The 23,746-nt window shown below is 52.2% G+C and overlaps 7 protein-coding genes across 7 annotated transcripts; 5 read left to right on the top strand and 2 right to left on the bottom strand.

The window, feature by feature from the left end:
• Nucleotides 1–210: 210 nt before the first annotated feature.
• On the top strand, nt 211–4,025 carry ALTATR162_LOCUS9570 (uncharacterized protein; the record flags this gene model as incomplete). The annotated part of the gene is made up of 2 exons (XM_043317204.1): nt 211–259; nt 310–4,025. The coding sequence occupies 2 exons, from the start codon at nt 211–213 to the stop codon at nt 4,023–4,025; spliced, it is 3,765 nt and encodes a 1,254-aa protein (XP_043173139.1).
• Nucleotides 4,026–4,533: 508 nt separating this feature from the next.
• Nucleotides 4,534–6,771, bottom strand: ALTATR162_LOCUS9569 (uncharacterized protein; the record flags this gene model as incomplete). Its single annotated transcript, XM_043317203.1, has 1 exon — nt 4,534–6,771. The coding sequence occupies one exon, from the start codon at nt 6,769–6,771 to the stop codon at nt 4,534–4,536; it is 2,238 nt and encodes a 745-aa protein (XP_043173138.1).
• Nucleotides 6,772–7,316: 545 nt separating this feature from the next.
• ALTATR162_LOCUS9568 (uncharacterized protein) lies at nt 7,317–7,973 on the top strand (the record flags this gene model as incomplete). The annotated part of the gene is made up of 2 exons (XM_043317202.1): nt 7,317–7,347; nt 7,399–7,973. 2 exons carry the CDS (start codon nt 7,317–7,319, stop codon nt 7,971–7,973), a joined length of 606 nt encoding a protein of 201 aa, XP_043173137.1.
• A 145-nt stretch (nt 7,974–8,118) lies between these two features.
• Nucleotides 8,119–10,332, bottom strand: ALTATR162_LOCUS9567 (uncharacterized protein; the record flags this gene model as incomplete). The annotated part of the gene is made up of 1 exon (XM_043317201.1): nt 8,119–10,332. The coding sequence occupies one exon, from the start codon at nt 10,330–10,332 to the stop codon at nt 8,119–8,121; it is 2,214 nt and encodes a 737-aa protein (XP_043173136.1).
• Nucleotides 10,333–13,586: 3,254 nt separating this feature from the next.
• Nucleotides 13,587–15,980, top strand: ALTATR162_LOCUS9566 (uncharacterized protein; the record flags this gene model as incomplete). Its single annotated transcript, XM_043317200.1, has 2 exons — nt 13,587–13,661; nt 13,716–15,980. 2 exons carry the CDS (start codon nt 13,587–13,589, stop codon nt 15,978–15,980), a joined length of 2,340 nt encoding a protein of 779 aa, XP_043173135.1.
• A 555-nt stretch (nt 15,981–16,535) lies between these two features.
• ALTATR162_LOCUS9565 (uncharacterized protein) lies at nt 16,536–18,899 on the top strand (the record flags this gene model as incomplete). The annotated part of the gene is made up of 5 exons (XM_043317199.1): nt 16,536–17,013; nt 17,064–17,795; nt 17,844–17,983; nt 18,032–18,625; nt 18,690–18,899. 5 exons carry the CDS (start codon nt 16,536–16,538, stop codon nt 18,897–18,899), a joined length of 2,154 nt encoding a protein of 717 aa, XP_043173134.1.
• Nucleotides 18,900–20,955: 2,056 nt separating this feature from the next.
• On the top strand, nt 20,956–22,909 carry ALTATR162_LOCUS9564 (uncharacterized protein; the record flags this gene model as incomplete). Its single annotated transcript, XM_043317198.1, has 2 exons — nt 20,956–21,059; nt 21,106–22,909. The coding sequence occupies 2 exons, from the start codon at nt 20,956–20,958 to the stop codon at nt 22,907–22,909; spliced, it is 1,908 nt and encodes a 635-aa protein (XP_043173133.1).
• Between the last annotated feature and the right edge of the window lie 837 nt (nt 22,910–23,746).

The raw sequence follows: 23,746 nt of genomic DNA, 5'->3' as shown, positions 1-23,746 counted from the left end.
GGCGTCCCTTAGCGCGTCACGTCGCGTGTCCCCGGAAGTGTCTTTAGATCATCGTTCATGGCGACGACGACCACGCGCCTTCACCTGCAACCTCGACGAGTGTACTCGCATAGCATACTGTACTAACAAGATATCCGGTCTATACCAATGTCTGAAATACCTACCTAGCCTCTGAATCTGTAAATGGCCCTCGCAGCGGTACAACCCGCAATGAATCTAGAGGGCAAGAACGTACATCCATTCTTTACTAAGCCTTCCAGTATGCCGCAACAGCAATTGTGAACCTCCACCAGCTGACATATCACCTAGGCGGCCACGTACCAGAAACGTTACCATTCGCGAACGCAACCCCCGTCGACGATACCCACGATGACGCAGAATACGCCGAGACAGATCCCATTTCAGCTCAAGGGCAGAAGAAGAGGTCACGAAAGACCGATCTAGCCAAGGGCAAAACGGTCGCTTCTCACACGAAGAACCAAGCGTCTCTAGACAGATTCACTCGCCCATCGACAACGAAGAATGCCCACGAAGCCAATGTAAATGACAATAACGCACCTGTGGAGGCTTCACTAGAGATAGATCCAAACCAAGAACGAAGAAAAAGGCAGAAGACCGCCTCACCGGAGCCTCTTTCCCATCCACCGAGGTCGGCGCAGTCCGAGCCATTTGCTGCTAATTGGCATCAGCAACTGCAGGTGGAAGGTGGGAGGTCCGACGGGGTGCAAGAAATTTTTGAACCGCTAATTGGGATGGATGATACATCAGCGAATGCGGTGCGGGAACAAGTGGTTCATTTGGAGCAAGCTGTGAAGCCTGACACATTACCTAAGGCAGACCTGAGCATTGCCGCTGACTCCGTCGCAAACGAGCCGACAAAGACGACGCCGAAGAAGCAGATACGAATCACCAAGAGCGGCAGATTAGTATCCAGTCCACCAAAGCCAGCATTCGATACAGTAGCGTCACCAAAGAAAAGACGGGGTCGGCCGCGCAAGGAAGCCAAGATAATCCCCACGGTGACGGTCATACGGTACGGTACAGATGAAGCCAGTCAAGCTACCTTAGGTCAGAAGATTGCAGATATTTTGAACGGGAAGAAGAAATTGGCAGCGCGTCCAGCGACCCAAAAAAAGGCACCATCGAAACCCGCAGGGCCGACGCATCCCTTCTTTCTCGGCAAGACTAAAGATGCTCCTCCAGCCAAGGTCATTAGAGAGCTGCCACCAGCCACCCCAAGGAAGAGCGCTTGCACTCCAGGAAAACTGCGTGCTGAGGCTCAAAGAGACCGATCGCCTGACGGACCGCCAGCTTTTAGCCGAGGGTTGCAGTCGAGTAGGATGGGGAAACAATCTGGTTTGAACGAAGTCTCCTGGCCTACCGGCGAGAATGCCCATGTCCGCAACCTAGATTCTCCATCACCGCGTCTGGACAACGCAACATGTATGCAGTTGCCTCTAAGACCTCGCAAGCTGAAGAAGGCTGTGGTAATACTTCCAGAACACGAGAATGTGGTTGCGAGACTGGCACAAGATCTCGGAGGTCGCAAAGCGAGTAAAGATCGGTCAACTTCTGAGTTTGAACCTCCCAAAGATGTTCGTCTACCCAAAAGGCTGCTTACTACCGGAGCAGAGATACAGCGCAGAGTGCGTGAACAGCTGCTGGTTCGATTGTCTTCGTCAGGAATACCACAGGATGCTCGACAAACATCCCACCCAGCCGTTAGAGATCTCTTCCAAGGGATTGAGAGCACTCTCACGCCGTTTGATGAAGGAAGATGCGAGTCTCAACCCTGGACTCTGAAGTACTGTCCCAAGTATGCGTCACATGTCTTGCAGACAGGCACGGAGGCAGCGGTTCTCAAAGACTGGTTGCAAAGTCTGACGGTCATGGCGGTAAGTGGTACATCGAAAGTGGCTACTACCCTAGATGTAAAGCAGCCGCCACGAAAGAAAAGAAAGAAAGCTCTAGACGACTTCATCGTGCCGGACGATGAAGGAGATGAGGATGAGGACATGGTCATGCTTCCTGTTGCGGAAGGGGCAGGCTTCGCGCCTTCAAGATCTTTCCGGCAACCGCAATGGATACGTAACAATAATGTCGTGCTCATCAGCGGCCCTCATGGCTGCGGTAAAAGTGCAGCTGTATATGCTGTGGCGAAAGAGTTGGATTTTGAGGTCTTTGAAATCCATGCTGGTATGCGTCGTTCGGGGAAAGACATTCAAGATAAAGTTGGCGATATGACCGCGAACCATTTAGTGAATCACAAACGCAGCGCAGCATCTGTGCAAGAGACTTTTCAAGCGACGGATGATGCAGACGACAACCAGATAGATACTGCTCTAGAGGATGACATCAGTAGCGGACGGCAAGGGACTATGACATCCTTCTTTCAAACAAAACCTGGAGCAGGGGCGGTCAAACCGAAGATCAAAACAAAGACTACGGAGCTCAGCAAAGCCCCAGAACCCGCAGGTCAAGCCACGCTTCCCATGGCACAAGCATCGCGTAAATCGCAGAAGCAATCGTTGATCCTCATCGAAGAGGCCGATATACTTTTCGAGGAGGACCAGCAGTTCTGGGCTCAGATTACCAAAATCGCCTCTTTGTCGAAACGTCCAATCGTTATCACATGCAACGATGAGCGACAGATACCCATGCAAGATCTGCCAATAGCGGCCATCCTCCGCCTTCAACCTGCTCCCGTGGAACTGGCCACTGACTACTTGCTTGTCCTTGCTGGTAGGGAAGGTCATGTACTGGAGCGGCAGACTGTGAGAGAGCTGTACGAATCGAAGGACCACGACCTGAGGGCTAGCATCATGGAACTTGATTTCTGGTGCCAGATGTCTGTGGGCGATAGGAAGGGTGGCCTAGAGTGGATGTACCAACGTTGGCCACCCGGCAAAGACACAGACGAGCATGGCCAAATACTGAGAGTCGCCAGTGAAGGCACATATAAATCTGGCATGGGCTGGCTATCACACAACGTCTTCGAAACTCAAGACAACCCAGTGTTTGACAAGGAAGAAGAACTTTTGCAGCAAGTCTGGGCGGACTGGGGTATCAGTCCGTCGGCTTGGGGAGTTCCTGAAGCAAGTGGTCAACAGCCATCTAGAGAGCAGAGCACCGAGTGGTTCGATCAGTTGGGTGACCTTATAAGTCTTGACAACTACGCCGATTCACTCAGTGCCGCAGACGTGTTCTGTCGGGTCGACCTACCCAGCTACCAGTCCAGCTCTGATCAACCCACCGATTCATCCCAGCCACCAATCACCGACAAGGCACGCCTTAGCTATACGCTCGCCGCACCCCTGCTCCAAGTCGACCACAGCTCGGACTTCCTAAACCTCGACACCGCATTCTCCACACAAACCCACCTTCTCATCCAACGTACATATCCAGATCTATCCCGCAGCCACAGCCTCTCATCGACTCCAAATCTGCGAGCAGAATCCGACTACGCTCGCGCCATCCTCAAACACCGCAGAACCCTGAATACAAAAACCTCCCTCACACGCCCCGACTTTGCATTAGCCCTCGATCCCCTCGCCGACCCACCTGACCAACTCCTCCCCGAACGCTCTTCCTTCATTTTCATACCGTCCTCCTTTGATCGCACGTTCAGCATCATCACACTCGATTTAGCGCCCTACGTCCGTAGTATCGTTGCGCACGAGATGATGCTCGAAGAACATCGTGTGAGAATGTCGAGTGTCCTAAACACCGCTGGTGGAATAGGAGGCAAGAGGAGTAGGACTACAAGAGCGAGTCGCGTGGCACTTGAAGGTGGTGTTAGGGAGACGAAGAGGAAGGACAGGTGGTTCGATGCTGATGTGGATTTTGACGCTGTTATGAGGACGGCAGGGAGGGGGTGGGCGGGGATGGGTTGGAGGGGCAAGGTTGGGGTGATGAGGGTGGAAGTGGAGAGGAAGGTACGGCGACGGCGACGGCGAGTTTGGCGGGAACTCAGGATGGAGATATTATTATGCAGGGCTCATTACAGGATTGAGCTAGAGATATGATTGATCATGGGGCATGGGTATATAGATGCATGATGTATTTGAGCGTTTCGAATTGCATTTTCACGGAAGTGTCAGAGTCAGCACTAATATAGGTGAACACATAGATAGAAGGGACAACACTATCATTATCACAATGAACAACATATCAAATAATACCACTAGTATCCCATGCTCCATGTAGCCTAAGGATGTACCGCGCACTCCTTAAAAAAGTAGAACAGAACCCATCATAAATAGGCCAAGAGCATAAGAATGCAACAACGATACAAATTCGTTTTTTGAACACGAGTTATACCAATAACCAAAGTCGTTAAAACGCCAACCTGACCCTGTCGGGCAAACAGGTACCTCAAACGCCCAATCCAAAATTGAGAACAACGCCAAACTAAAACACACAACAATCTCCCCCTTATTTCCCGCTCTGTCCTATCCTACGCCTTCGCAACTACCCAACAACACACCACCCCTTTCCTCCATCAAGTTTGACTCGCTTGGCGTCACTCGTATACTACGTAGCAGACACCAACGGTAAACTCTGCCTGTTACTGCCTTGTTGGCCTCTACTCGCCTTGTTACCCGCTGTGCGCATGAGGTTAGGTGAGACTTTTTGTAGCTGTGGAGTAGTCTTTGCACTGGTCGGTGGGGTGGGTACATCGGCTTCGGATTCGTTGTCAGACGTCAATTGGGTGGAAGGCGCGTCTTCAGACTCTGCATCGCTGGCTTCTGTCTCGTTATATTGTGGGGCTACCTCGGTGGGTGTGCTGATTGTAGGGGATGGTGAGATTGGCTCTTCTGCTGGTTCTTGGGTTTGGTTGGAGTCGATGGTGGCTGGTTGAGGCACTGGAGTTGATTGTGGTGGGATGAGGTCTAGCAGATCGTCATCGTCGTCTGGCAGAGCGGTGGCGATGGCGTCCTCATCAACCGCTGTTAGGCTATCAACAGCAGCATCAGCTGGCGGCAATGGTGCCTTCTCGACCACGGATGTGATCTCCGATGCAGCATATGGTGTTGAAGGAGCTTCTTCGTCGATACGCTCATAGAAGAGCATAAAGACGTTCCCTTGGTGCGCTTCATCCTCGGATACAGGGTAAACGCTATCATCGCTGAAGCGCCACCACTGCTCTGGCTGTGATGTAGAAGTAACTTCTTCCGACTCTTGTACGGCAACATCTTCGCCTTCATCATCTTCCGTCGATGATGCCTCATCGTCTTCAGAGCTCTTGGGCTTGGATGCAGTCTTAGGGTGTGAACGGTAGCAGACGTAGTGACCATTACCATGCGAGCCGTAATGCGTAACAGCGGCGCGCAATCGGTATTGGAAAGGCGAATCTGTCATAGGCTCATCCCTTGCCAACATCGACTGTCTAGGATCCTTCGGCCACTCCTCTTCGGATGCAGCGGGCTGTTGCGAGCCATTAGGGATGCCGCCCAAGCACCAATTTCCAAGATCCAATACCGTTGGGTATGAGACTCCCGCGGTGTTTTTGAACGGCATGCCGGTGTATTCATTGAAGCTGCTTCGGTTGACATGCAGGACTAACGACTGAGGCGCGCGTGCAACAACAGCTTGTTTCGACTTTGTGCTCTGCACCCAATTCTTCTTCGGCACATTCAAGGTTTTTAGCAGTGTCTTGTCTTCAAAATCTTCCTTTTCCAGTGCCTCTTGTACAGCATCTAGTCTTGCTTTCAGTGGTGATTCGGGCTTACTAGCGACTAAAGGCGAAAGAGTCCTCTGCAGCTTAAGCAGCGTGCACTTTGCGCATTCGACGCCGTCGATGAATTCCAGGGTTGTGTACTCGTCTAGACATTCCCGAACATCGTAGCTGTAGTTCTTGCCAAGAGACACGGTGATGCAGTTGAACGGGATGAGCGTGAGGCCTTCGGAGTAGCCGCAAGACGTGCAGCCAACGCGCTGAGCAAGGCGTCCCTCGAGCGGGTTCGATGGGACCTGAGGTGACGATCCCGACTTATCCGTCCCGTTTTTTGTTCCGTCTTGCGCTTTCTTATCTGCATCTGTTGAGTCGCTCAGGCTCTTTGTAACTTCAAGCCAGGAGACAGAGGATCGTCTCTTACTACTCGCAGTCTTCTTGACTTCCTCATCTAGCGCATCCAATATCTTGCTATAGTATTCCTGCGCATCCTGTTGCTCGAAAGTGCTCATTGACTTCAACTTGCCACGTATCCAAAAATGTTGACCCTTGTTATCCGGGTCGTTGAGCTTAGTGATGATATCGAATAGCGCGCCATTTGTGCTATCGGGAGTGAGCGCGGGGTGTTGGGAAGTCGTCTTGGACAGATGGTCGCGTAGAGATGGAAGGGAGGCGAGTCCTTGAATAACACTGTTTTGGTAGCAAGAGTTGCTAATATTGCCCAAGCCCGGTGGAATGTCGCTAGGGCCCTTCGAAAAGGCATTCGCGACACCTCGTACGCCTTTTTGTAATAGGTTTCCCGGGCTCGTACCAAAGAGGCTACCGAACATGCCTCCCTGCTGCGTTGTATCGTCGTCGGTTGAGGTGGAGGATGTTGAGCTGAAGGAGGCGCCGCGGAGGCGGAGGACATCGGTTGCCATTTCGAGAAAATGCTGTAAAAGATGCCAGGCAGGATAGCCTAGTATATCCAGGCCTTTGAAGAGGGCGTATACAGCTATGATAGCGCCCAGGAGAAGGGACGTGATGATGGTATGCGACTCGGTTGTGTTCCACCGTTGTTGATAGGCCTCGAATTCGGGGTACTCTGCGTAGCTCATAGCTAAGTGGAAGGTAGAAATAAATTTGAAACGCTAGACTCCTACGGGCAGGCTGAAGAAGCGGGCGTAGCGAAAAGTGTGTAAACTATGGGTAACGCTTGCAGGCGCAAATGGTGGGTCTCATTCAACCTTCGGGCCAGCGCATGGACGGAGTAGTCGAACAGAGCAAACACGGTGCTGTGTTTGTCTGCGACATGGGAGAGACTGGGTGCGACAGTCGGGGGTGAGCGACAGCGGCGGTGGTGGCGGCGAAACAGCGTGAACGTCCTAGGGCAAGGGCGATGGCTCGTGATTACGAGAGGTTATTGGGGGAGGTGCGGGAACGCGCTAGCGGCTCAAGTGGATCCGGAATTTTGGCGTTTACGAGCTAGTGGGGAACTTTTGTAGATTTCTGGAACGATTCGAGACTTCATTCACGACACGAGATTTTTACTAAAATCGAAACCCGAAAATATATCGCGACCAGCAGACAAAATCGCGCATCCTTGAGCATTCACTCGTGTCCCTAGTATCCTCAATAGCAACAACCAAGAACCCAACACACAATGGCAAAGACCGCTAAAGTCAAGAAGCGTCGTAAGTATCTCAACACCACCATTCTCATGTACACTTCCTAACAACCCATAGCGGTGACCATCCACTCGCGCGCCGCTCGTCGCGCCGCCTCCCCATCTCTCAACCTCGACAAATCCGCACAAAAGCCAGCCAACACAACCCGCGATTCCGCCTCACCATCGCGGCCCTCACAAGCCAACCCTCATGCCCTTAAAGCAAAAGATGCCGGCATCCAGAAGAGGCAAAAGAAAGACACAAAGATGACGCGCGCACAACGGTTACGTTACCAAAAGGGACTTGAACGTGCAGAGGAGAACATGGATAAGCTAGAGAAGAAGAGGGCCAAGAGTGTGGGCAAGTCGAAGAAGATTGTTGAGAGGGCCAAGGGCTGGGAGGATGTCAATGGTGATGGCACGAAGAAGTCCAAGAAAGAGGTTGCGCTTGAGCAGTTGGAAGCTGAGGAGAAGAGGAAGGAGAGGGAGTGGGTTAGCGATGAAGATATGGATGTGGAGGAGGAGACGGCAGTAGCAGCGGCGGAGGGAGGTGCTGAGGCCAAGGATGGTGAGGTCAAGGGCGAGAGCAAGGAAGTGGATGTTGAGATATCGCAGAGTATACCAGCGCCTGTGGAGACGGAGGAAATGCTCTGAGGCAGGGAAGAAAAGAAATCGGTCGAGGTCAAAGAGGTCACGAAGCATACACCATGATACCCAAAAATTACGAATCAATGCGTTGCACCTCTATTCATTGCTTGCACGCCATCACTTGATGCGACTAACCAATGTATACAAGTGATCAACCCCTCCTTCCCCAGCCATTCGCATAATCATTATCCGCCTCCACCGCCGCCTGCAGCTGAGTCTTGTACGAATGATAAAGCGACCTGATCTGCCCATCCGCCTCCATAGCATCCACAATCTTCCTTGCCTCCTTTGCCCTCTTGCGATCGCTCCTTCCATCTCTCTTGACCAGCTTCTCCGCCGTCAAATGTCCCTCGGCCTTGAGGTAATCTTTCACCCACTGGTAGAGATTGTACCGCCAGTGGTACAGCGTATGCGCAACTTGTGCGTTGGCTTTGCATGTTGAGCCGAGAGGGAAGCGGTGGGATTCTGGGGGTATACGGTCTTTTTGGTAGTTGTAAGTTGGTTTTTCGCCGTTGAGTGCGGTTTCAGAGTCGGAGGACAGGCCGGAAGAGTCGCTGTCGTCGCTATCGGAATCAGAGGAATCTGACGCATTGGCAAGGGGTTCCAGTGTTTCCGGGTGGTAGGGCTGACCTTGGAGAAGGAGCTCGAAGCTTGCTGTATGGTTGCTTCTATTGCATGCTTCGCAGTGTGGTGACATTACGGCTCTTTCGGCAGCGCTGAGTTCGTTGATCATGAGATCTGGGCGTGCGCGGATAGCCCTTGTAAAGTCGGCTGTCCAGGCTGAGGATGTGTATTTGGATCCGGCGAGGCCCTTCACTTCGTCATCCAGTTTACGGAACGTCAGCGTGTAGACGTTTTTGTTCGAATCGAAACCTGGGTGGATTTTCTTCATGACCATCCACTCGACAGCGTGTTTGAATAAATCCCGAGTTTTCGCACGCGATAAGCTGAATGCTAGACGCATTTCGTCGAGGTCGTCGTTGACAGATGGTTCGCCAATCATGTTATCTGGGTCGTCGTCGATGAACTGCTCATCTTCTTGGTCCTCTTGGAACATGTCCAGGGCATTGGCATCACGGTCTGACTCTTCTTGCTCGTCATCTTCGATATCGTCCTGTCCCAAGATCTCAAGATCACTATCTGGCTCTTCCTTAATCACCTCAAGCTCTGACTCGGAATCTGAATCGACCACGACCGCTCTTTTACGCCCAGGTGTGACGGAGGAAGAAGGCTCGTTGGTGCCTGTAGTGCCGGCACGTCGCCTTTTTAGCGCTTCAAGAGCTTCCTGCCGTTTATTCTTAGGTTTGTCTTGCGTGCTTCTTAATCTGCCACGGTCTGGTAGTGGAGATGATCTCAAGAATGCGAGTTCTTCTTTCAACTCATCCTGCTCTTCGTTGTCCTCTTGTTCATTTGCGCTTCCGTCGGCTTCGTCCAGATCTTCTCCATTCGACACAGCATCTCCCCTGCTTCTGCGCTTCGCAGGTTCAGGCGTAGCTGAAGGTTCCTCTTCATCTTCTGAGGGGGATTTTCGCCTTTTGAGTCTGCGTCTTGTGCTTCGTGGTGGACTCTGCTCCTTCTCTTCCTCCTCAGCAGATGGAGACTTCCTACGGGTGGTCTTCCGCCTCGACCTTGGAGCTGGTGTGAGAGGCTCGTCCTCCTCATCATCTTCATCTGGTGTCGTAGCCTTCTTCACAGCCCCTCGTCGGCTGCTACGAGGTACAGGCTGCGTCTCTTCCTTCTCCGGCGTACTCTCCTTCGTCTTGCGCCGTTTGCTGTCCTTTTTGTCTTTCTTCTTTTCCTTCTTCGGTTTTTCTGAGCTATCAGACTCGATTTTGACGCGGCGTTGTCGCTTGCGTGGGATAACTGTAACTGTAAGCTCCTCGTCCCCAGATTCGCTGGGCGTCGTGGCTCGTCTTCGCTTTCGTGATTTAGGCTCCTCCACTGGCACCTCGTCTTCCTCGTCCTCTTCGTCCTCAGATCCGCTTTCGCTGTACGTCGCTGCTCTTCTTCGCATTTGTGACTCAACAAGCTTCGGTGGTTCGTCCTCTTCTGGAGCTGTGGAACCGGCAGAATCACTGCTGGAGCTGTCGAACATGCCATGCGCCGTGCTTCCGATGAGCTTGCCCAACCCCTTTCCTCGCTTTATTCCGGCTGCCAATTCATCCTCACCCCAGAAGTCTTGCTTGTTCTTTTTGGAAGCTCTGCTGGGCGCTTTTGTCGGTCGCATAGCCGTCAGGTTCGGCCGCGAGGGCGAGGTCCCCATGGTTGTGGCAGCACTCGATTTCGTCGCAGGCGAGGATTTGGGGGCAGGCGAGAAGTTGATTTTGGTCTGCCGTTTGCGATCGCGCGGTTTTTTGGGTGCCATCTTGACGTTTCTGGCCTTTGAGTCGGCTTCACTGTGGATGTCTCTCACTGTCTCACCCTGGGTCTTGTCTTGCGCGGCGCCGTCGCGTCCAATTGCCGCGTTGCGCAAACGTTGCGGTCTATCTGAAAGAGCCGCTAAACCTCAATTACTGGTGCGCAACATCCAAGATATCGAAAAAAAATAATTATGTAAACGAAGCTCCAAGATGGCGAGAAATCGTCTACCTCTCGATGACGGTGGGGCCGCAGAAAGATGCGCCTGCAAGGACAAGGACCGGCGATCCAGGCGAGGCGCGCGAGCACGTGCGCTAGCGTCATGCGTCCCTCTGCATAGTCAGCACAAACATTGGTACACAACGCCGAGCAAACTTGCAAAACGCTCTTCTATCTTATCCTTTCCTCTTAAAGGTTCGCTCTGACTCTCTTCTTTCTACAAAAACTGTATTCATGTTAGTAGTCAACAGAAATATTAAAAACAACAGGCACAATCAGTATCATTGAAGACTGCCTATCCAGATCTCATTCTCCATTCGACTCTTGGAACATTATGTATACAATTTATCTCTCTATCGTTCCACTCGGACCGTGAACCGCATCTTACTCAACCCAGCGCCCTCCGTTTATTTAGCAGTCGGACAACAGTCGAAGCTGAAGGCGGCTCAATCATCCCGTGGTTTTTGATTTGGTTAATCACTCTAAGCTCCGATTTACGCAAATCCCCCTCCCCATATAATAACGCTTCTCTCTCGCCTCCCTACGCTTGGCTGCGGATACCTTATCTTCGTTTGTTTCTACCAACATGTATTTTCTAGTTGATACGCTTCCCTCTTAAAATCCAGCACCGGCTCGGGCGTTCCTACTGGTATCTGCTGAACAGTACCCCTACTGATAACGGCAGGTAATCTACGCTCCGGAGCGGCTTGCGGTGCTCAGTCGTTTGCCTTGGGCAACTCCATATTCGTTGTATGTCCATTGAGATGCTTAGTATCATGGGGCTTTTGTGCTGCTTGCTCCGTCGACTTGGCCACGTTGTTTTGTCGGCTGTATGTCTTGAGCATCACTTTCTTTTTTGGGTACCAGTGCTATGTTAGGCATTGTTCATAAAAATGGTCGAAGTTGTCATTTAGCTACGTGGGAAAGTGTTGTATTGAAAGGCGAGGCTGTTGATTGGATACCACAGTGGTATAGAGATTGAATTGTTGTTGTGTATATTCCGGGTAATAGGAAAAGGTGACAAGTCGGTATTACAGTGGGATCTGTTATTGATGTTCGCCCCAGGCGAACAGCAGTCGAAAAAACAAATAGGATGCAGTGATCAGAAAGAGATGTAGCTGTTGTAAGTATTGTGCGTGTTCTGGAGAAGTAATACGAAGATGGCCACGTCGAGGGATACTTGTAGCTAGCTTATCAAGTAATGTCGCATTTCCCCATGTGACTCCAAACTTGCAAGTACCTCTCTTAAAGTAAGAACATGGTTGGCGTGTTTGGGGATGTTCGAAGGCGCAGGTATCTCCTTTCTTGCAGCAGCCTTGCAGGAAGTAGCGACAGAGGACCATATCTGATAGTCGCAGTAGATGATGCTATTCGAAGTATCTTTAAGAGTAAATCGGGAAGTGGTCCAGTTAACTGGATGTTTTCAGAGAAAAGTTGGAGACCTTGGCTTCTATGCCTGTGGGTGCAGTCGCGCCATGTTTGTTACTTCCATGATTCATTGTTAGGGATCCGTGTACACGTGAAGGAAGAACCCTCACGCGCGGTCAGAATCGCCTAGTCATTCAGGAATATGTCGGAAGCTGCATCCGACTTCTGTAAAGAAGGCCTTTGCGGCTGTCTTCCTGGAGATGCTCCAAAGAAATGCAGATGCATACCTCGTTGTCGACGCAATGACATGGCTAACCCCTCAGAGCGTGATCACAACACAGCCAATACCCCCGAAGCTGATAGTTTAGTCACACTTGTTCATTGTGTGAATAGCCCCAGTTTTTCTCTAGTGGTGAGAGTTGAGCTCAGATTCGGCTGACAGCACGTTCCACATGTTCGCTGAATACTCCAGACATTGACGCAGGTTACCGAGACGTCAACACCGGAAGTCGGCAGCGTGTAGCGTCCTTGGCGAACAGATACAGACTGTAGAGGTTCTCACTGAGGAAGGAGGCGCGTCATAACAGGCAGTGATAAGTAGAGGTTCTAGATGCGCATGGCCAGCACGTGGGCGTGGTCAAGCTTTCCCGGATATTGATCCGCATGAAGCAGGTCGTGCCTACAGTTTTTCTTTGAAGCTTGATGTTTCCCAAAGTTGAGTGAATCGAGACAGCTTGATTCCTCAGTCGAATGAGCTGGATACGCTCTCTTCGGCTAAGCGACGTGCATGCACGTGGTCAGCATCGAGTGTTTTTGGGAGGGCGTCCGGCTACAACGGCTGGCGTACAGACCACTCAGTCGCGATAGTTGTCCTGCGCAGATGTGGAATCAAGTTTTGTTGTATGATTGAGGTTGAACTAAGAGTGTTGATGTTATTGACAGGCTTGGCCACGGTCATGGTGCAGCTTCCGCCACGGAAGTCGCGCGACGTCTGTCAACCAGATCACGCCATGTGCTAAATCTCAGCCCCAAGCTGTCATCCAGAGTGTGTACCAGAGATCTGGAGCCATTTGTTTTCGTCTCTTTCTTGGTTGCATGGGTGTGTTGTTCGGTGGCGTATGCAGTAGCTGAAATGGAAAGGTGATTAGATTTTCTTGTGGAGGGTTTCCCCAGTCGCCCCGAGATTGTCCGAAACTGCTCGCTCCCTGCTTCAACGAGATTGCTCAATGCGCCCAGAGTACGTCCAACTTGGGGAGGCGACTGATTACTCAAGAACGATTTCAGAAACAGCACCGTCCAGGACGACGCTGATGAGTTTGAAGTTGCACACGCGGCCCACTAATGGCTTCATGCTGCGACGTTTCGGGCTGGATGGAGTCTCGATGCGGAGTGACTGGGGGGCTCCGTGGCTCCTGTTTGGAAGGACCGAACCCTACAGGCGTGGGTGGCCAATGGCAGACGGGCGGTGGCAGGCTGGAACGGCAGGTGCCACCCACAGCGCCTGCATTCCCTCAAGCTTCGCCCAGCGAACTCCCACTTGGCTTTGACGCTTAACCCACAACCGCGACCCTCGACCTCAACACGACACACAGGCCATGCCGCTCATCTGAACCTCCATGGGCTTCTTGTACCGGACACCAACTGCTGCTGGACAGTTATAGACGCCGACCGAGTATGTGGGAGGCCGACGACTCTTGGTATGGGGCGCCTCTCCTGGACCGTCGCGCGCCCGATGCCACCCGACCCTACGTGAGTACCACGACCGCGACACCATCCACGCACGCGACTGACGACCGATACCAGCACTGTCCCTCGTACAAGCTGCTCAAATTTGGTACCATCGAACTTTCGCCTGGTAACTTCATCACCCTCGACGAGAACGCCGTCTTCCGCCCGCTATGCACCAACACGGCCACCTCCCAGGGCTCCATCGACGACGGCACAGGAGGACTCACCAGTGTAGCCGACATGCGCGACCCCTTCCACGCTTCCATTACGCCCCAGGCCTACGCGACAGGCGCCGCGACCGTCATCGCCTGGATGCTCGTCATCATGCTCATCATCACACCACGCACCTTCTTCGTCGGCAACGCTTCGGGACGGTCAGGACTCATGGGACGGCGCGGAATGATTAGCGGGGCAACAGGAGGTGGATCTATCATAGGAGTAGGAAGCCGCCCGTGGCTGCAAAAGGCAGCAGCCCTGACTGTCGCCATTTCTCTGACACTCGCCACCGCCGACACCTTCAAGATTGCCCAACGCCAGTACGAAGAGGGCTTCATCGATGCCATGGAACTCCGCGATCAGGTCGTTGCCGGCATGGAAATCAAGGTTTCGCGCGTCGTGTCCGACATATTCCTCTGGCTCGCACAAGTACAGACTCTGATACGCCTGTTCCCACGCCACAAAGAGAAGGTCATTATCAAATGGGTCGGATTCGCCCTCATCCTACTCGACATTGCATTCAGCTGTCTCAACAGCTTTGGTCCTTACGAAAACCAACGCCGTCCCGCACATTTCGACACCGCCATCCCCGCCCTCAGCTACCTCTTTCAGTTATCACTAAGCATGCTCTACGCCGCCTGGGTCATGTACTACGCCATCACCAAGAGACGATACGCCTTCTACCATTCCATGATGTGGAACATGAGTGTCATCTCCCTTCTATCTATTATCGCCATCCTGACACCCGTTGTCTTCTTCATTACCGATATCGCAAATTACACCATTGCCGGATGGGGAGACTATTTTCGCTGGGTTGGAGCTGCTGCCGCCAGTGTCATTGTTTGGGAGTGGGTCGAGCGCATTGAGGCGCTGGAGAGAGAAGAGAGAAAAGATGGAATTCTGGGAAGAGAGATTTACGACGGAGACGACATGCTTGACAACAGCCCATCGGACTCCAAATGGCCCTCGAAACGCAAGGGTCAGCCATCAGAAAAAGACGAGAAGAAGAATGGGAGTGGTCAAGGCGGATTCGGCGTTTTCGCGTCTGCACATGCTGGTCGCTTCAACGAGCTTGCCCAGAGGTTGGGACGGAAGAGGACCGAAACGCCACGAACAGAAGCACGAAAGAAGCGCACTATCCACATTCCCGCCCCGCCTCCAGTTGTGCGACGCTCGGCATCTGCAACACGTGGGGATCGCAACTCGCGGGCCTATGTACGGGTGCAGACTCCACCACCGGTGCCAGTCATCGCATCGCCAGTGAGCAGGACAGACACAACGAGCGCCGACTCAACTGTGTACACAGTCCGCTATCATCCGATCAGCGATACACCAGTGAATCCACGGCCTGCGCCGGCAGACGATCGACGTGAAAACCATGAAGCACAGCCACAAGTACAGACCTCGTTACAACAACGCCAAAATCAACCAGCTGATCCTGAGGACCTGGAGAAGGGAGGTGAACTAGAACCAGTCACTAGCAGGAGCAAGTTTCAATGGCAAGCACTAGGGAACCCGTTCCGGCGGAAAGGACGAACACCTCCCAAAGAGCTCCAAAGAGGCCAGGTCATCGAGCCACTTGCAGTGGATGATGTAGCTGCGAATATACCCCCTCGCAACTACAACGGGTTAGCACTCGCCGACCGACTTGGCACCTTTGCCGCACAGCAGGGCGAAAAGCTGAGGGCAAAGAAAAAGTCCGGGCCACAGCACGAAACATCGCTGCCTGTGACTATCATCCCTGCTCAACCTCGGGGTCAAACCTGGTCTCCAGACATTATTCGTCAGCAACAACAGGCGCAACAAGACGAGGCCATGCAGCCTACAGATGTACCAACTGTGAGCGAGCAAGACCGAGTTGTGAATTCACCGGCAACTTCTCATGGTGTAACTGAGTCAAGCGAGATTGTCAATCTTTCTGCTACGCCAAACTCAACACGTACTCCTCGCATTCGCTTCTCGCCCGCAACCCCGCTTGGCCGCCAACACAGTGCTGGCGTACTTGGAGCAGAGATGCAGCGACCGCCATCCACACCGAGTACACCACTGCCACTAGACGAATCAACGTCAACGATCGACTTCAGCAGGCCCGAACAACACACTCGGACAGACCACGACAGGTAGGCTGTCGACGGCTCATGTTCTCTCGCATGTTTCTGTTTATATTTCAAATGTTGATAGCACGTATATACCCCCATATTGAGCGGCGCATTGGTAGCATGATGGAGGAAAGTGGACACTCCACATAGCATTGGCATGGCATGGCGTAATTGGAAGTTAAAAAATCTTTAGTGTTTCTATGAGGACTGGATACCCGCCGACTACAAGGTCAGGCTCTTTGATTTAGGAGGAATGGCGCAAATATGCGACAACGGATAAAGTAGCAGATACTAGAATCTGCGAACAAGCTATAGCAAAATATCAATATTATCAAACCAAGTCTCTGAATCCATCCAATGTGACCTGCAAGACGGGTGCCAAGGCAATGATAAGGCTGTGACGATCTGGTAGAGCATGGGTCGGGCGTTAGTGGAGCCCGTTCCTTGCACCGCCGCATTATAGCTCCATGTTATCATCGCGTGTAGCACCTCCAGTCTAAGCTGTGGCCCTGCAGCTATACCTATCGACGACGTGCAGTTTGGAAATAATTAGCCCACTGCGCATCTTCTCCAGGCGACAATGTCTTTATTCGGTGACAACGACACGCCGCAGCACGCGAAGCAGTCGTCGTCGCTCTTCGATGACGATCCCAAGCCCGCGGGCAAGACGGGCAACAGCTTGTTCGCAGACGACCTGGACGCCAACGACTCGCCCTGGGGCTTGCCAACACCCAAGAAAGCGGCACGTGAAGCTGTCGTCAAGTCGCTGCTTCCTGCCTCGGATGTGCCCGACTTGTACATTGACGCATTCGACGCACTGCTAGACGCTGGGAATCGCGAGGGCAATGGAGTCAGTGTGGAGGGTGTAAAGAAGCTGCTGGCTGATAGTGATATCCCCGGTCACGCCCAGTCCAAGATTCTCGAGATTGTACTACCGTCCGGTGGCAGCGCCGAACTGGGAAGGAACGAGTTCAATGTTGTCTTCGCCCTGATTGGGTTGGCGCAAGAGCATGAGGACATCACCCTGGACAGCGTCGACGAGAGGAAAAGGAGTGAGTGTTAGCATGGTCCTGCATGCCATCAAAGAACCATATTGACGCCCCGCCAGATCTTCCCGTTCCAACCGTGACGCTGCCGCAGTCCACCAAGGCTCGCGAACCATCTCCTCCCCCCCAACAGGTCCAGCCGCCCACCCCTCCCGCACCGCAACGCCAGCCCTCTACGCAGCCATCGCCTCCTGCAACTAGGTCAAGTGCGCCTATGCGCAAGCAATCCTTCGGCGACCCAGAGGCCGATCCTTGGGGTAGCCCCGACCTGCACAGAGGCCATAGCCACGCAAGCTATACAAGCGCACAACCGCATACCAACGGCTCGACTGCACCTCCTACGGCACGAACGACAAGCCAGTTTACAACACAACCGACTGCGACTTCCTCAGACATCCCGCAACCCGTCCAACCGAGTTCCCTGAGCAGTGAGGGCGGCTGGGGTGGATACAATGGCGGCGTAAACCAACAATTCTCCGCCCCCGGTTTGGGAGAAGGGGGATTTGGCGCGCCCACAGGTGAAGATGGAGGCTCAAACGCGACACCTGAGTTGGGCAGATCCATCGGCCGACTAAACCCGGGTGGTAGTGGGAACGAGGAGGTCATAACCATTACCGCGCTCTCGGAGAAGGAGGGCATGTTCATGTTCCAGCACCGCAACTACGAAGTCGCCAGCTCGAAGCGCACAACCAAGGTCGTCCGGCGATATAGCGATTTTGTCTGGTTGTTAGACTGCCTGCACAAGCGGTATCCCTTTAGACAACTGCCATTGTTGCCCCCAAAGAGGGTCGGTAGTAAGTACCCATCCTGCCATGGCCTTGATACGTATTGAGATTTCTTAGTCAACGGCAACCCAATAGCTGCAGATGCTACTTTCCTCGAGAAGCGAAGAAAAGGTCTTGCGCGTTTCACGAATGCGCTCGTACGGCATCCGGTCCTCAACCAGGAGCAATTGGTAGTCATGTTCCTGACAGTGCCCACGGTATGTTTGCTTAGCGGAACAATATTGTAGGTATGCTAATTGAAACAGGAACTCGCAGTATGGCGCAAACAAGCCAACCTCTCAGTCCAGGAAGAGTTCACTGGCAAACCTCTACCACCCAATCTTGAAGACTCCCTCCCAAAAACCCTGCCCGAACTCTTCGATACCGTCCGATCCGGCGTCCGTCGCAGTGCAGAAACCTACATCACCCTCTGCAGCATGATGGAGCGACTCTCCCGCCGCAACGAAGGCATGGCAGCCGAATATGCACGCTTTTCTTCCGCTCTCAGTGGCCTCACAGAATCAAGTCAAGAGACATACGCAGTCGACACAAACGATGTTCCCTTGTTAAACGAAGGCATGAACGCCACAGCACGACATCTCGATTCCAGTAGACAATTGCTAGAAGACGAAGCAAGAGGATGGGAAGAAGGTGTTCTCGAAGACCTGAAGAGGCAGCGAGACACACTGGTCAGTGTACGCGACATGTTTGACCGCCGGGACAAGTACGCCCGCGACAACATTCCCCAACTGGAAAAGCGCATCGCAAACAATGAATCTAAACTCCATAATATCCGCCAGAAATCTGCCGACCAGATTAAACCCGGCGAGGCGGAGAAGGTGGAGGATGCTATTTTCAAGGTCAGTCCCTGTTACCCCCTTTCAACCTGTATAGGTATGTTCTGTGTTCTAACTTGTGGAACAGGACAAGGAATCCATTGTCCAACAACACGCCCGCGGCGTCTTCATCACAGAATGCATCCGCGACGAACTCGCTTTCTTCCAAAAGAGCCAATATCATGTGTCCAGATTGCATCAGGAGTGGGCGCAGGAACGGGTCAAGTACGCCGAGTTGCAGGCTGACAACTGGAGGGCGTTGAGTGAGGAAGTGGAGAGCATGCCGGTGGCTGAGTAAGAGCGAGTAGTATGTATGTGTGCCTGAAGGAAGAAAGAGAAAAGAGGAGTGTTGTATCTTTCTCGTTTTTTTTTTGTGTGCTATGAGACTGGTGGATAGGTTGGGGCAGGAGAGGAGATGAAGGAGGCGCACGGCCTTGTTTTGGGTCGGTTGAATGGTTGGAATGATACGAGCCCAAGGTTGTAATTTGTAAATGTCTCTTTACGTCTTGTTTTGTACGTTCGTTTTTGCGCGCATTCGATATCAAAGAGGGTGGATGTATATACCTGTGTATGAATGTGTAGGTCGGGCTAGATACCTCTGCCTGGTCTTCAATATTGCATCTTGTTCTTTGCTCATTCGCCTTTCCACTATTCGAGCTGTGCTGTGCTGTGCTGTGCTGTCTAGCATCGACAACCGTACCTGATGAGAACAAAGGGCCCAACTTCTTTCTATCGAGTGGTTACGCTATTACACCTTTTGGGATGTCCGCTGTTCCTGTTTCGCCTTATGCTTATGACTTACTGGCTGGATTCTTCATACACGTTCTGTCGTAGCCTGGTGACTACATTACATCCAGAAGCCCTGGGCATATGTGTTCAGGCTTGGAGGATGTTACCTATTCGGGTAATTTCCTATACAACCGTTGAACGCGGCACTTTCGTCAGCTATGTCAATTATCTCGAATAACGCCGAGACAGCATAGCATGCCTGTTGTTAGCTAGCGCCTTCAGCCCCATGCCACGTGAGCGGCGTGCATAGGCCTAAGCGAGCTCGAAAGTCTGGAACCTCACTACGTCCCGTCGACGATCACGTCTTGTCCGGTGAAGCCGCAAGACATAGAACCGCCTCCACGAAACACTGCTCACCCGAATGCGCATTTTACATCTGGACAAACATCCCGAAAATCAGCGGCGCCAATGCGAGGACTCCGCATCTGCCTCCGCACATACAGCGCCAAGCAGGACATCTTTGAGAACGACCCAGCTGAACAGCTCTGGAACAGCCACGCTTTTTCTTATTCGCTTCTCTCTTCCCTTTTCGTCTATCACGAGTCTGATCTGCCGTGTTTCCCCTCTCGTGCCTTGTCAGATCTGCGAGCCGTGGAGCTTAACAGAAACCAAAATAGTCCATTATGCAGATCACACACTGCAAGCCTCATTCTTGGCACAACAAGCTTGTAGCTGAAAGACTTCGCCAGCACATACAATCAATGACTTCTCGACTCTGGGGTCAAGTTTAGTTCCGGTGCTTTATTCTTCTTCGCGCCGTTCTTGGTAGCTCTCGCGCGTGCAACTTTGTGAAGGAGCATTACTCCATCCATGACCGTATTACAAGAAAGTGCAGAACCATTGTCAAAAGAACGGCACTTGGTCGGCAGCGGAGATTTCTAGCCTGTATCGCTAGACTCGGACCCAAGCCGTCAGTGACCTAGATCTTGGTAATGCGTACACTTGGATACGAGAAGCATTGTCTTGGCGACTCTCAGCCGCTTCAGAACCCCAGGTTTTCCTATCTACGTACGATGGATCCACACAAGGCTGAGAAGGTCGAGATCGCTCTTCGGTAGTCTTGCGGAGACTAGACTAGCGAGACATCACGATGTAAGCCTATCATATCTTAGAGACTGGGAACAAGCCTCTGTTTTTCTATGCCCGGGACGAGCTGTTCCTACCCCGGAGCATTGACTACACCGCAGCGGAAAACTCGTGGCAGCCTCGTCTCTCTTTTCATCATGCCACACTTCTTAGAAGTTCTTGGAATTATTGATGGCGGACGCCAAGGATATCTCACTGGTCACAGAGGCACCTGTGTCATGACTGAAGCCTTCGCCAAGCTTCGAGACCTACAATGCTCGCTCGATAGTCTTCACGATACCGGGGAAGACGAGGTCTGGGTGTTTGTCTTAGCGTGCTGTTACTACGTTGCCTTGTCGAAATTCGGAAAGGAAGACTAATGTGCAACTCAGCTACAGAAATGTGGATTTCATGATACGTATATAATCGCGCTGTCTCTCCTTCCAGATTGTGTATCACACCAGATCTACACTTCATTCCATCAAGTCTGGCAATTCAGTATGTCTCGTGTATCAAAGGTCGCATCTTTCCTTGCGCTGGCCTCAACCGGTCTAGCGCAACTTCCCAGTATCCAGCCCTTTACTGTTACTGGATCTCTAGACAGGTACGTCTGTTACTTGAGACACAAAATCGATGCTAACACGAGGCAGCTGTGATGCCACGGGCACAGAATACAATGCCGGTGGTAGTATCACGGTCAACAACTTCAACATCGAAGTACCACAAAATCTTATCGTTCAGTTACCGGTAGTATTTGCACCATTTCGGGAACTCTGCAACGCTGGAGCTCTCGGGTTTGAGACTACAGTCGTTGGAAACATCGTCAACGGTAAAGTCATTGCTGGTCAGGTCTCAGTCGCCCAACGGTTCGGTCTTGAGGGAAGCCAAGGATACATCTCAGCTATCAACGAAGACGGTACGCTCCAGATAGCCAGTGGTCCGAGGGTCCGCATCAACGACCCTGACGGCTTGTTCGGACCACAGTACGACTCTCAAAAGTACTGGGTCGCCGACACAGCCAGTCCTTCAGTAACATCCTTCTCGGGATTTCCCATGTGTATTCCGTACTCTGGAAACACTGCCAAGTGCTCAAGCTCGAATCGCCCTACCGGCCAAACCTTCACACCGCAAGACCCCCTTGCCATGGTACCTTTCAAGGTTGGCGATTTCATTGAGTACTCCGGTCTCAAAGTTGGTGGCGAGATCCTCGCCTCGTCCATTGTATGCCCCAGCTTGCACATCACCACTGGAGCTGGCGCACCCAACTATATTCGTGTTGAGGACTTCCTCGTTGGCGTGCCAGACAATGCAGCGAACGTAGAGTTTGCGGATATACGCGCCATCGGTTTCCTGTCTAGCTGTGCTGGCGCTACAGTCACCATCAGTGCCATCGATGTCGACCCTTGCACGGGTAAGGAGACCTATCGCACTATCGGTACAACCCAACCCAAGCAGGAGACTCGGTGCAAGTGGGAGGCTCGCATTGCGCCGCAAGCTCAAGCTCCATTCACCCGCGAATATCGCATTACGACCAACACACCTGTCAAGGAGACCAAAGACGGCATCAAAGCTGGTCAGTACATCGCAGCTGTTAGCGAGTGGATCTTCCCCGAAGTCGATGTACCTGGAACCAACCCACCGCCGTATCCATTCAACGACATTCGAGGCTTGGTACAAGGAGACTTCCTCAACGGTAAACAGTACGGTCCCCTGTCGCCATTCCCAGGCCCGTCCCCTCCAGCGCCATCCAAGAGCTGCAGTCCTGCGGATATCCCAGACCCAAATGCCACGCCAACCCCTTCACCCACTCCTTCATCTACTCCCAGCCCGGACACGCCTACCGAGCCATCCACACCACAAACCGCACCAATCGCCTCCATCGCCACCTTGGCATCTGCGCTCCGCGTCGGCACCGACGTCACACTTCTCGGCTCCAACACCGCCACAGGCCTCAAAGACACTGACCTGAACTTTGTCTGGACCAAAACCACACCTGCCTCCCCGGCCATCAGCATCACCAACGCCAACAGTCCCAGCGCCACCTTCCTCGCACCAAAGGTCACAACAGAAACCTCCTTCACCTTTGAACTGACCATTACCTCCAAGACCGACGCTACAAAATCCAGCAAAGCAACCGTCACCGTCAAGATTAACCCGACGCTCGCTGACACCGTCACTCTGGATACCTACACCTGGGAGTCACGGCAATCAGGCTCTATAACCGCGTCTTGCACTTCCAACGTCAAGAACGGAGACAACAAAGCTATGACGCTGCTGATTAACGGGACAACGAGACGGACCATGGTGGCTGTGACTGGACAGCCGGGTAGATGGACATACTCTGCTAGGGACACGGCGAGGCCGACGAATGTCAAGTGTGTGAGTGATTTGAAGGGAGAAAGTGCGGTGAGAACTGCTACTACTACGAGGAGAAGGAGGGCTTTTGTGGCATGAACAAAAAAATCAGGATGATTGGGTTTTCATTATACATGGAGTTTTAAGTTGTTGGATGAATAATGAATGATAATGATCTATTTACACCTCATGCAAGGGAGAAACCTGACAGATGCAAAATATGTCTTTTGCTATGTTGATGTCCATAATAGACTTAATAGGGATGTTGAATACATAGATATATATCTCAGACGCCTACAATAGTATTGAATGTTTTACACTTCTTAATCGTGTGCTGATGTAGACTGCAGTACGTCGTTTTGCGGACCTTTCCATTGGGAACAGACAGCTATTTGCATGTTGTGAATAACGGACTGCAGAGGTTGGAAACTTGACTGGCTGACCAGATTCTTTGTTGATACCTAGATTGGGAGGAATTGTACGTTGGTAGCGAATCACAACCGAAGCGTATAACATGGGCATGTCCCTGTTGGTCAGCGAAACGGTCTCAACATTTGTCTTCGCAGGTCTCGTAAGATATGGCAATTCTTCTGTTCGTTGTTCTCCAGGATCCATCATCGTGATGCGTCAAAGCAAACCCGGGGGCGATACTTTGTTCTCCCAGGTCATCCTGTCGCATCAGTCAACCATCACGCATGCCCTCGATACCACAGCACTTCAAACTTCCGACAGCAAAACGATAGCGTGTTGTGAATTCAGGATTGATTCTCATTGCATGCAAAGCCGGATATCTCCCCCATTACCCGTAAGCATTGTTATGAGGAAAATACGCCATGCAGAAACATCCCCGCCCGACTACAAAGCTCACTCTCTCAGCTTGCTTTTCCTTGATCTCGAGCCCATATCCTGTTTTGCTTGATCGTGATGTGGTCGGGT

The sequence above is a fragment of the Alternaria atra genome, assembly GCF_907166805.1.
Source record: "Alternaria atra isolate CS162 genome assembly, contig: 30, whole genome shotgun sequence".
NCBI lineage: Eukaryota > Fungi > Ascomycota > Dothideomycetes > Pleosporales > Pleosporaceae > Alternaria > Alternaria atra.
Note: the sequence above shows the minus strand (reverse complement) of the source record. Positions and strands in the feature narration are given on the sequence as shown.